At 32.6% G+C, this 13,676-nt stretch overlaps 1 protein-coding gene across 1 annotated transcript in view; it reads right to left on the minus strand.

Moving 5' to 3' along the window:
* Positions 1-733: 733 nt before the first annotated feature.
* si:ch211-80h18.1 (uncharacterized protein LOC555593 homolog) overlaps positions 734-13,676 on the minus strand; it is a 47,051-nt gene continuing 34,108 nt past the window's right edge. The window contains exons 29-41 of the mRNA XM_056480205.1: positions 13,584-13,613; positions 13,444-13,476; positions 12,232-12,267; positions 12,062-12,115; positions 11,267-11,311; positions 10,318-10,368; positions 10,198-10,242; positions 10,085-10,117; positions 7,407-7,451; positions 7,068-7,121; positions 5,485-5,520; positions 5,146-5,190; positions 734-1,232 (exon numbers count right to left, since the gene is read on the minus strand). Of these exons, the coding sequence (XP_056336180.1) occupies positions 1,198-1,232; positions 5,146-5,190; positions 5,485-5,520; positions 7,068-7,121; positions 7,407-7,451; positions 10,085-10,117; positions 10,198-10,242; positions 10,318-10,368; positions 11,267-11,311; positions 12,062-12,115; positions 12,232-12,267; positions 13,444-13,476; positions 13,584-13,613 (542 nt within the window). The 3' untranslated portion in view covers positions 734-1,197. The remainder of the gene's footprint in view (positions 1,233-5,145; positions 5,191-5,484; positions 5,521-7,067; positions 7,122-7,406; positions 7,452-10,084; positions 10,118-10,197; positions 10,243-10,317; positions 10,369-11,266; positions 11,312-12,061; positions 12,116-12,231; positions 12,268-13,443; positions 13,477-13,583; positions 13,614-13,676) is intronic.

Below are 13,676 nucleotides of genomic sequence, written 5' to 3' on the forward strand. Positions count from 1 at the left end.
TATGTAGCCATTAGCTTGTCCACAGTGGTTTAGACAGTTGATTGACTTGTAGACCGTCCTTTGCTAACCTAGTTGGGATTGGTAAACCACCAATTTTCCAAAAACTGTTATAAACTAGTACTATTGGTCCACTATGGTAAGGTTCAAATTCAAATATCTCAAATACAGATTTTTTTTTTTATCTAGTATGTTGAACTCAATTGTGATTAGCTGGTTAAAACTAGTTTACCTGGTCTACCAGTTTATCAACTATCATCATTAACCTGGTTAGTGGTGGAAGACAACAGATTTTTTTAAGCAGCTTTTATCTGGTATGTTGGTATACTTTATTGTTAGTAGCAGTCTTAGACTTTATAGAGTCAAAATAGACAAAAATATTGAACCTTAAAGTTTGAATGGTCAATAGCTTGATCAGACTGGTTTAGACAGTCTTGGACAAGCTAATTAGGGTTAAATCACCTCCATTTTTCTAAAAATCATCTATTATAAACTAGTATTTTTGCCATTTTTTGTCATTAGTGTTTTCCAAACTGGTTTATATCATTAATCAATAAACCATCCGTTGTTAACCTGGTTAGGGTAGACCACCAATTTTCCATTCTAAACTGTTTTCCACTGTTCTAAGCTAGCATGTTGCTTTTCGTGATTATTAGCTAGTTGAAACCACTCTGTTGGTAAACCATTCAGGTTAACCTGGTTCCACATAGAACAAATGTAATTAAAATGACAACTGTTGAATTTGATGTTCAAAATAGATGTTCAATTTAATGTAAAGATTATCTTCAAATGACAAACATTCAGCAATATACAATTGGTGACATCTGGGAAGAATATCGCTCAAACATCTAGGCAAAGAAAACACAGTAGCAACATTTATGGGGGAGGAAAAAAAAACATTGAATTTACACAAATGCATTTCAAATTTAGAATATCTCTCGTTTAAAGTTTGACTTTTTACCAATGAATAAAATACTTACAGGGCACGTCTATAAACAGGCGCAATACAATGTTAAGTTACAGTATATCCTCTGAATGCTTAAATAGTCCAAAATCAGACAAACGCACACATGAACACACACATACGCACAAAGGAGAGCTAAAGTCTAGCGGGCCGGTTGGCGGTTCCTCTGCCAGGCGTACTGGTCTGTACACTGAAATCTGTAGCGCAGAAACCTCACGCGCGGCTTCATGTGGAAATCAGCAGGTATCTTCCAGTTCCACATTTTCTGCACCTTTCAGAAAGCGCACACATCAGTTCATTCTGCTCACTGATGGCACACAGTTTTACACCAAAAATGATTCCGAGTATTTTGTAGCTCTTATTATGTGTGTTCTGTTTTGGAGTTGTGCTCTTCCTTTTTTATTTAGTTTGCAATGAAAATTTTCCTCTAATTTTCAGCCTTCAGAAATCACTCTGTTGAATATTTTATAATCAAGAAATATTTCTTATCATTGTCATTTTGTTCTGCTTGATATTTTAGTGGAAATCCATGATGTATTTTTCTGGCTTCAACGTTAGAGAGAAAATAGCAGTGTAACTTTACAAAATGATACATTATAAAGAGAGAAAATATAAAGAGAGCCATTTTGGGCAAAACTGTTAACACTTCTAACACATATTTGGATGCCAATAAGTGATATATGAAAATATAAATATAGATATTTTTATGCAGGTATTTTTGTTACAGAAAAATATAGATTTTGTTTCCTGAGAGTAATTACAAAAAGCTAACAAATACATTGATTTTATTTAAAAACATCAAGATCGTTCTTTTCCCCAAATTATTACTGAACAGTACTGAAGTGGATCAGTCAGTAGAACATAATCTGTCATTTATCAGCTGATAGTTTATCTTCTTTTTGGGAAGACATTTTTTTTAAAAATGAACATTTATTAGCCAATACCGATATATTGTGCATCACTACATTTAATACATTTTTGCTGAATAAAATAAATATATAGGAAGTAAACCCTAGCAATCCTAAACTTTGGAAGAGTAGTATATCTTTAAGAAAAATCAGATTTTTTTTAAAATTGGGGAAATAATAATAAAAAATAAACTTTATCAGCCGATACCGATATACTGTGCATGACTAAACTAATTAAAAAATAAACCTTAACTTTTGAGAAGTAGTATATCTTTAAGAAAAATCTAATTTTCTTATTGGGAAGGTAATATTTAAAAAATAAGCATTATCAGTGATACCGATATGGCCACCGATATATTGTGCATTTGCTTATTAACATAAATAAAAATAAATAAATAAATCTTAGCAATTGTAAACCTTTAAACAGTTGTATATCTTTAAGAAAAAGATTTTCTTATTGGGGAGATAATATTTTTTAAAAAAATGCATTTTCAGTGATACCGATAATATATATTGTGCAGAACTAAATTAAAATGTTCTTTTCTGAACATTAGTATATCTTTAAGAAAAATCTGATTTTCCTATCGAGGAAATGATATTTCAAAACATTTTTAAAAGCATTTATCAGCCGATATGGCCACCGATATATTGTGCATCTCTAAACGTAATAAATTTTTGCTGAATGAAATGAAAAACTTAAGTGATCCTAAACTTTGCAAAACAGTTTACTTATTTTCTTATTGGAGAAAAAAAAAAAAAAAAAAATATATATATATATATATATATATATATATATATATATATATATATATATACATATATATATATATATATATATATATATATATATATACATATATATATACATATATATATACATATATATATATATATATATATATATATATATATATATATATATATATATACATTATATATATACATATATATATATACATATATATATATATATATACATACATATATATACATATATATATATATATATATATACATATATATATATATATATATATATATATATATATATATATATATATATATATATATATATATATATATATACATATATATACATATATATACATATATACATATATATATATATATATATATATACATATATATACATATATATACATATATATATATATATATATATATATATATACATATATATATATATACATATATATATATATATATATATATATATATACATATATATATATATACATATATATACATATATATATATATATATATATATATATATATATATACATATACATATATATATATATATATATATATATATATATATATACATATACATATATATATATATATATATATATATATATATATATATATATATATATATATATACATATACATATATATATATATATATATATATATATATATATATATATATATATATATATATATATATATATATATATATAAAATAATTCTCTGCTGAAATGCCACCAATATACTGCACATCACTAAATTTAATGATTTCTTTTTCTGAACAGTATCAGATTTTCTTATTGAGGAAATAATATTTTAAAGCATTTTTAAAAAGCATTTATAGCCGATATGGCCACCTAAACACTAAACTGAATGAATATTATAATAATTAAAAAAAAAGACATTAGCAATCCTAAACTTTTGAAAAGTAGTTTATCTTTATTAAAAATCTGATTTTCTTATTGGGAATGTAATATTTATTAAAAAATAAGCATTATCAGTGATACCGATATGGCCACTGATATATTGTGCATCACTAAATTTAATGATTTTTTTTGCTCAATAGAATAAAGAAAAATAAACTTTAGCAATCGTAAACCTTAAACAGTAGTACACTGCAAAAAAAGCAGGGTTCCGCATAATTCATTCATGTTGACCCAACACAAATCAATTAATATAACTTAACACTTAACACAGTGTATATCTTTAAGAATTAAAAAAATATATATTATTGAGAAGGTAACATTTTTAAAAAACGCATTATTAGTTATACCGATATGGCCACTGATATATTGTGCAGCACTAAATTTAATGATTTCTTTTCTGAACAGTAGTATATATTTTGAAAAAAAAAAAAGATTTACTTATTGAGGAAATAATATTTCAAAACTTTTTTTAAAAGCATTTATCAGCCGATATGGCCACCGATAAATTGTGCATCACTAAATTGATTCAATTTTGCTTAATAAACTAAAGAAAAATAAATAAATAAACCCTAGTAATCAAAAACCTTTAAACACATTATCAGTGATACCGATATAGCCACCAATATATTGTGCAGCACTAAATTTACTGCATTTATTTCTGATTAAAATAGACACATATAAATTATTTAAAAAAAACCTTAGCAATCCTAAACTGAACAGTAGTATATCTTTAAGAAAAATCTGATTCACTTATTGAGGAAATAATATTTCAAAACATTTTTAAAAAGCATTTATCAGCTGATATGGCCACCGATATGTTGTGCGTCACAAAATTGAATAAATATTATAATAATTGAAAACCTTAGCAATCCTAAACTCAAGATTAAAAGATCAGATTTTCTTATTAGGGAAATAATATAAAAAATAAGCATTTATTAGCCGATATGCCGCCGATATGGCCACCGATATGTTGTGCGTCACAAAATTGAATGAATATTATAATAATTAAAAACCTTAGCAATCCTAAACTCAGATTAAATGATCTGATTTTCTTATTAGGGAAATAATATCAAAAATAAGCATTTATTAGCCGATATGCCGCCGATATGGCCACCGATATATTGTGCGTCACAAAATTGAATGAATATTATAATAATTAAAAACCTTAGCAATCCTAAACTCAGATTAAAAGATCAGATTTTCTTATTAGGGAAATAATATAAAAAATAAGCATTTATTAGCCGATATGCCGCCGATATGGCAACCGATATGTTGTGCGTCACAAAATTGAATGAAAATTATAATAAATAAAAACCTTAGCAATCCTAAACTCAGATTAAAAGATCAGATTTTCTTATTAGGGAAATAATATCAAAAATAAGCATTTATTAGCCGATATGGCCACCGATATATTGTGCAGCATTAAATGTAATGATATCTATTCTGAACAGTAGTATATCTCTAAGAAAAATCAGATGTTTCCTGATATTTTTGAAGTGCTTTGTTGTGTTTGTTCTGTGTCTGCCTTGTGATTATGTTCATGTTGTAGCGAGATGGAGAATCTCAGACCCACCTTCAGGACCCTGACCAGATGTGTGGTACTGTTCACCTGCTGATACTGGACAGAACAAGCAAAACAGACAAAACAGAAGAGCTCTTGAGCATCTGTTCAGCAGCATATTACACACTTCTTGTGGAGTTTTGTTGTGTGGATATTTTAATGAAACAAATCGTACATATTGTGCCTTTAACCGGTTTTTGGGTATTAGAGAAATTTGCCGGCTGGTTGTTTGGACACCAATAAGCAAAGATCTGGGATTGAGACTGTAATCTTGCAATATGATTGACTAACACATCTGACATGTTAGTGGAGGTGAAGGTGACTGGCTGAAGCAACTCTAATGAAGCTTACCAGCTGGCTGTGTCTGCTCCGTAGCACCAGGCTGGCCTGTTGGAGGAGAACAAAACATGTGACTTTTGGACATAGATTTGAATATTTCCCAAACCATGTTTAACAGAGCAAGGAATTTTTCACAGTATTTCCTATATTATTTTTTCTTCTGGAGAAAGTCTTATTTGTTTTATTTCGGCTAGAATAAAAGCAGGTTTTCATTTTTAAAATCCATTTTAACGTCAATATTATTAGCCCCCTTAAGCGATATATTTTGTAGATAGTCTACAGAGCAAACCATCATTACACAATGACTTGCCCAATTACCCTGACTTGCCTAATTAACCCAGTTAAGCTTTAAATGTCACTTTAAGCTGAAGTCACGCAGTAAGAGTTTATGTTGTATCCAACCTGACCACAGTTTGTTTTGGATATTCTAATATAATGGACTCAACAGCTAGCAAGATTGCAGCCAAAAACTAGGGGGGTCAAAATTAATTGTTTCTTTGGTGCACCGCGATGCAGACGCGGACAATCCGGTATCGGTTCAGTAATAATCATAACCGGTTATTATGTACTGATGTCATTTATCTCATATGCGCTCTGTCGCGAGGGAGGCGAGCGTGGGTATTCACAACACTACAGGCGCCAACTACTTAAAAATTTCACTGTGTGTGTGTACAGCAGAGGCCCCTATTTCTCTGCGATTGAGGGAATGAAAGTACTCCATTTCTCTCTCTCTCTCTCTCTCTCACTGTGGCCCATTTCACCTGCTGGCGTGACTCTTCCTCCCCTCTCTTTTCCTCTCGGCTGTATGCATTCCCGCGGCTGTACCTGTGCATTGTCGCGGGACCCGACCAGATTTCATGCAGCGCGGGAATACATTTCCGAATAAGCGTGGGAGCAGTTGGTAACTCTGGTGTAATTTTAACAGGAGTGGCCAGTCTCACAATATCGCTCCCGAGCGAGCAAGCAAGTGCGCGTGTGCGTGCTTGTGTGGTACTGTCTATGTTTGTGTATGTGTGTGAATGAGAGACAGTGTGGTGCTGTGTGTCCATGTGTGTGTGTGTTTATACAGACAGCTTGTTATAGCCACCCCCCAAAATACAACACTGTGTATGGAAAGGATCGTCGATGCACCGAAATATCGAATTGAACCGAATCGATGGCATGATAATCGTAACCGAACCGAATCATGAGACCAGTATAGGTTCACACCTCTACAAAAAAGGCGATTCTACTTAATAGTAAATCTCCAAAGACTCCGTGTTATGAACGAAATACTTGACATTCCAGTGGAACAGCTACGTCTTGAGTCTCTTGAGAATCTATCTGTTTTTTTAACCATTTTTGGAAAGTGTACTCGTTTAGTTTAAATATTCATTTTTGGTGTTTTGTTCTTCAATTTGAACACTAAACCTGTCCTGTATTCCACCTCAAGAGCACCACAAGTGTTCTGCAATACATTATGAACAATGTAAGTACATTGTATTCATATGCTGATGTAAGTACGTAGTAGTTAAGGCCACTTAATATGAAGTGGGACCATAAAAATTGGGTGAAAAAGCAACTGTATTTTACTCTGATAGTGTGTTTTCACCCACCTGTCCCCATGGCATCTGTCTGTGAGGAACCCGCTGTGAATGGACCCCCTGTGACTGCAGAAAAGTTTCATATTTTAACTTTAAATGTCAACGTTTTTAACCTTTTCTGCTTTGTAAGCAATCCCTTGCAAAAATTGACCTTGGTAATCATAGTTTCCACCAGTATACTATATATAATCCCACTATTTAATAATGTAGAGTCCCCTTTAAGCGGGTTTTCAGAACTTGTCTGTCATTCTGACTGCAGAAACTACGTTTACCATGGTATATTTTTATAAGGGCAGCTCACCTGCGCAGTAAGTCCAGCTGACGAGACAGAGGGTTTTAAACCTGATTTACCTGGTAAGTCTGTCTGAACCATGATACTATGTGTCTCTGAGGCATCTGAAAGTTTGACAAGAACAGTGAATTCAAATATATCATACACAGATCATACATGTCACGATAGATAGATAGATAGATAGATAGATAGATAGATAGATAGATAGATAGATAGATAGATAGATAGATAGATAGATAGATAGACAGATAGATAGACAGATAGACAGGAATAGGAATAAAAGAGACAAGTATAAATAAAATAGAAACAAATAATATAAAAACAAAAACAAATAAAAACAGCGTAAAGACAGTTTTTCCATATTCCAAAACACTGACGTATCATATTTTCTCATTTTACTCTAGGACTTCCCCATTCTGGTGATCACCCCCCTTCTGTGGACTATTTTAGTACCTATTAATCTATTGAACGTCTCCAACAGAATCGATTTTTCACCTAAAATCGAAAAAGCTAAGCTTCACAGCTCTAATTACGTGCCCCCCAATATCAACTCCCTTCTAGAAGTAAATCGCACAGCCCCTGATTTCAACCCCCTTCCGGGTATAGATCGCTTTAGCTAGCCAGACGTAATAAAAGGTCTTGATCTCAGTCAGACGCCAGGGACTTTAACCCCCCTGCTCAGATTATCTGTGGCGAGTCACGTCTCGAATCTCACTTAATGTAATTATGCTGCTATTTCACAGAGACAGATCTACTAGTATGGTGATGGCCAAAGTTAAATCTTTTAACTGCCCAATCAGATACAGTTTTTCCATATTCCAAAACACAGATGTATCATATTTTCTCATTTTACTCTGGGACTTCCCCATTCTGGTGATCACCCCCCTTCTGTGGACTATTTCAGTACCTATTAATCTATTGAATGTCTCCAACAGAATCGATTTTTCACAGCTTCACAGCTCTAATTACATGCCCCCCAATATCAACCCCCTTCTTGAAGTAAATCGCACAGCCCCTGATTTGCCATAGTTAAATCTTTTAACTGCCCAATCAGTTTTTCCATATTCCAAAACACCGATGTATCATATTTTTATCATTTTATCTCATTTTACTCCTGGACTTCCCCATTCTGGTGATCAGGATAGATAGATTATATAACAATTCATAAAAATAATAAAATCTTAGAAAATGGACTGCAAATAGAGCAATATCTGTGAATATACTGGCAGTAGCAAGTCTTGGTACAGCAAAAGCAGCAGCAGCATAGCAGGTCTAGTCCGCCAAGGCCAAAAACATCAGTCATTGCCATGTACATATTTATTATCAGGCTAAATCTCTCAGAGAGTTGTCATAACAGAACTACTTTAATAATGCTTTTTTTTTCACAAAACTGATATCAGAGCTAGCATTAGCACAGGTGTGGCTCACTGAATGAAACAGCAAACATTATTGCTGTTAACTAAGCTGCGTGGGTGCTAGTCTTCTTCAAAATGGTAACCTCCTTAAATGAAACTCTTCTAAATCTTCAAACTAAGTGAAGATTAAACTCTAACCAGCTTAGACTTAAATTAAACCAGCTTAGACATAGCTTATCAACTTAAAACACCGAAGAGTACTCCAGTTGTCAACATTATTCCCTCTTAAAACTAGCGTGGAGTTGCTGAGACTTTTATTTCAATCTGTTCATGTGCTTCCAACTGAAATGGAATATTGAGTAGGGGGCGGGGCTTTCTTTTGTGCATCATTCCCTCATAGCAAACTAAGGGTAAGAGGGGCGTGGTTAAGAATATTGTGGCTGAAGCATCAAACTGATGTGAACAGAGAAGTACCGCCACACCGAACACAAAAGCAAATGCTCAGACTTTGATTGATGATTACAAAGCAAAAACAAATATTCAGATTTCAGTGGAATAAATTAATTGTTCACCTAAAGAACAGCAGTATGCACTAGTAAAATCTTCAGTCACCAAATCGAGTGCTCACTAGACACACTAAAGGGCACTCTACACATCACATCTGCCACTGAAAGAGACTACAAATCCCATCATATCCTGCAGTCACACACCTGTTCCAGCTCACCTTCTGATTACACACACAGCTGCATTTCATCACTGATTAAATGGATTATATATATAGACCACACACACAAACCCTTGGCTGAGTCTTGTTTTCACTGTAGTGAGCCTTTCCGTTTAGTCTAGCTGGGTTTTGACCCCTTTTTATTTATTGTTTATGTTTGTTTTGCTAGCTGCCTCGACCATTCGCCTCTTACTCTTTGGATTATCTGTATGCTATACTGTCTGCACCTGTTTTGAACCTTGCCTGCCTGACTACTCTTAATAAAAGCTGCGTTTAGATCCAACCATTGTTGTCAATAACCCCGATTAAAAAAAATAAACACTGTAAATTTTGATTCAACATACAAAACATCCACTAACCAAGTAGTTATACCAACTCAAACCAATTAAATTGACTTAACATTTTACAACTTTAGTTGGATTTAACGAAAAAAACAAATAAATAGTCAGAATAGTTTAAATAGGCAGCAAAAATATTTGAACATATTGCATCACCAAAAATGATGTCCATGTCCAATATCATATCCATGTGTTGCACAATTGTCGATATATTGATTGTTATGAGAGGCCTACTATAGCATTTCGCTATTTTTTAGGAATGATTTGACTTGTGTCCTGGTCGTCTACTAGTTTGGTTCTGTATTGTAAAGTTCTCTCACCTGTAAATCCAGTCCCAGTCGCGTGCACAGAATCTGCTTTTCAGAAACACACACGACACATGAAACCGTGCTAGACTGACATTTGCCTGGAGGTGCTGAGGAAAAGTGGTTACCTGTGTAATTCGGCATGCCGTCGGTCACAGCTAAGTGTCCCTGTCCTGAAAAATAAAAAGATGGCATGATATAGATGTTTTACTGTTCACCTGAAATGTATTTGTGTGTGTTTTTCTCACCTGTCAGGTCTGTTTGAGCCTGTCCATCAGTCACCGGCTCACCTGCAGCACCTGATACACAACAATGACCAAGTTATTACAAACGCAAGTAAACATATGATTACCTTTTGCAATTATCTTTGCCATGATGACAGCACATAACATTTGACTAGATATTTTAAGACACTAGTATTCAGTTTAAAGTGACATTTAAAGGCTTAACTAGGTTAATCAGGGTAATTAGTCAAATCACTGTATAACAGTGGTTTTCTCTGTAGACAATTGAAAACAAATATTGCTTAAGGGGGCTAATAATATTGACCTTAAAATGCTTTTATAAAAATTTAAAACTGCTTTTATTCTAGTATAAAACATAATTTGGGAAATATTTGAATAAGGAAAAAAATAAAAACAATCACAGGAGGGCTAATAATTTTGACTTCAACTGTATAGCCCATTTCAATGTGGTCATGTCGTTGGCCCATGAACGTTTCCTGCTTTTTATCAAACTATTTTATTACTGTAACAAGTGGCAATTCAATCATAACTTAATGTTGAAACAGCTATTATAACATTATTTATCAATATATGGAGCTTTTTGGATTATCAGAAGCTTAAAAAAGTAAAACAGGAAATGGGTAGGGACCATTGTTTTTGTTTATATCGCTCAAAGTTGTCCATATGAAAAATCAGACTAATTAATACTTTTCGATTTTTTGCAATGCTTCATATGACTGCAGCACTCCTTCATTAAACCTGTCAATTCACAGCTTTGTACCTTCATCGTTTTGTCTGATTTTGTAACTGGAAACCACGGTTTGTATTGTTAATATTCTCCTAGTAGCTGGTAGCTTATACTGTGAAAAAAACTTTCATCGCTGCTAAAAAATAATGCACAATTTTGAGCTTTTACAAAAATGAAAGACATATTTATTGTTACATACACTTAATAAAATATTAACCATAATACCTGCCATGTCTGTCTGTCCTCCTGCACCGGTGACACCATCGTGTCCTTTAAGAAAACAATGCAAATTTATTCATGAAGCACATTTCATAAAGAAATAAAAAAATAGCAAAAACAGAATGTTGATACATACACTGTGAATATGTTGGGTTCCACACAATCAGTTTGGGACAACATAAAGGAATTAGGGTAACTTAATAGTTTTACAAGTTTAAGTGGAATGAACATAAAACGTTTAAGCTGTCCCAAAAAAACCCTCAAGGATTGTGTTGCTTCAACTCAATTTGAACTAACAGCAAATATAATTTCCTTTGTGAACATAATGAAAAACTGGAACTTTTGAACATTCAAAGAACATAAAAATATGGCAACGTTAAGGAAACGTTTTTAAAACATTGTTAGCTGTGTAATTTTGAGTAAAAGATAAGTTTGAGTAAAAGATTTTAGTTTTACTATGTTAAATTTTGAGGATATTTCTTTGTTTGAATAAAACATTTATCATTAAGCGCTTTTTATTTATAAAATAACAAAATGCTATGTTTTCATGCAGGTTTATATTCATTTTTAGACTACACAATACCAATGTTTTAACTTCAGAAGAGTCTAAAAACTCAGTACTTGGTGGAATAACCTAGACTACTTATTCTGTGCATTTGTCATTTCATATAAAAAAATAATAATAATAATTTCAATGTTTTTATTTGAGATTTTGAAGAAATTTTTTGTTGTATGCGTACATTATTTTGTACATTGTTTATTCATTTATTTGAAAGTAATATGCTAATAATGTATGCTTACCAGTCGTGTCAGCGTAAGGACTGAGAGTGTGGTCACTTAAACCGAGTGCGCCAACTAATAATGACAGGAAAAAGGGAAAAAAAAATCCAGTTCTAAAGGTACTAAACAAGAATATATGCTGCACAAATATATGATGCATAAATGTGCACAGAGTAGTCAGACCCACTGACCTGCATCTGAATGTGAGCTGACCGTATGCTGGTCTCCTGTACAGACAAATAAGAGATTATTATTAACATTTTTAAGCTTCATAAAGAATAATTGACACCAGTCCATTAAATTATTAGATATAACGCACACCTTAGGACTAACAGACAATGCTTTGCATTATAGTGATATCACCTCAAGCATGCATTATTTTTGAATAATTCAACGGAAATCAGTTAAATATTCTGTTTATACTATGTTAGTTCGGATATTGAACCTCTTTAATTTAGGTTTAATATGATTTTTGACTGTAAAATAACTTTAAATCATCCGGTGTGGTGATCTGGTACTGTAATGTGCTCAAAACCTGCCGGAACTACTTTAGATGTACGTTTATATGGAAATAACTGCCCATTTTAATGGTTTGTTTTCCTTTTGTTGTGGATCATGCTATCTGCAACTGAAACGTATGAATATAATTATGAAAACTTTCACTATAATTAATATTTTAAGATTCCTAAGGAATAATTGATTCCAGTCCACTGACTTATTAGAAAATAATGCACAATATTTGTGTGTGTTGTAGTTGTGTAATAACTGAAATCATTCAGTGTAGTGATCTGGAACTCTAATGTGCTCAAAACCTGCCGGAACTACTTTTAGCTGTGCGTTATATGCACTGTGAAAAACTGAATGACAAAAAGTCAAGACAACAAATATTTTTATGTTGCTTTAACTTATCTTTATAAGTTAATCGGGTTTCAATGAATTTTTTTAAGTTATACAAAGTTTAACTTAATATTTTTAGTCAGTTTGATTAATGTAAGTTGAGATGACTACAACAGTTAAATTGATTCAACTAAATAATTTAAGACAGCAAGAATTTTTTTTAGTGTGGAAATAACTCCACACTTTACAACGTTCATCAGCCAATCAGAATCAGGCATTCAGCAGCACTATAAGTAAAACTAACCATTTTAATGGTATGTATTTACTTTTGTTTTAGATAATGCTATCTGAGCTAACAGATCTCTGCTACACTTTAATATGTGTGTTCATATCCGTTTTAAACCTGCCGTGACAAATATTTTCCATATTGAGCTCAAGCATTCAGTAAACCCACACGAGTCCAGGAGTTACGCACAGACTAGCCAGGAGAAGACGCATAAAAATTGACGTATGGCTAAGAAATCAGTTGTGTTTCAGTGATGTCATAGAGTCGTGTGATGGAGTACCAGCTGTGTGATGTGTCTCCGCTCCTGCTCCACCTGTTCGGAAAGACATTCAGCTATTTTTCACATCCATTCCAGGATATTAGTCTGTCAATAGGATGACGTTGTGTGTGTGTGTGTGTGTGTTTTGGCTAGATACATACTGAGGTCGAGATGAGTGCCTGAAGGGTCACCTGTGAATGAATCCAGACTTCAGTTTTCTCTCTCTTTTATGTTTTCGATGCTTTTATAGATAT

Source organism: Danio aesculapii, chromosome 19 (assembly GCF_903798145.1).
Source record: "Danio aesculapii chromosome 19, fDanAes4.1, whole genome shotgun sequence".
Taxonomy (NCBI): Eukaryota; Metazoa; Chordata; class Actinopteri; order Cypriniformes; family Danionidae; genus Danio; species Danio aesculapii.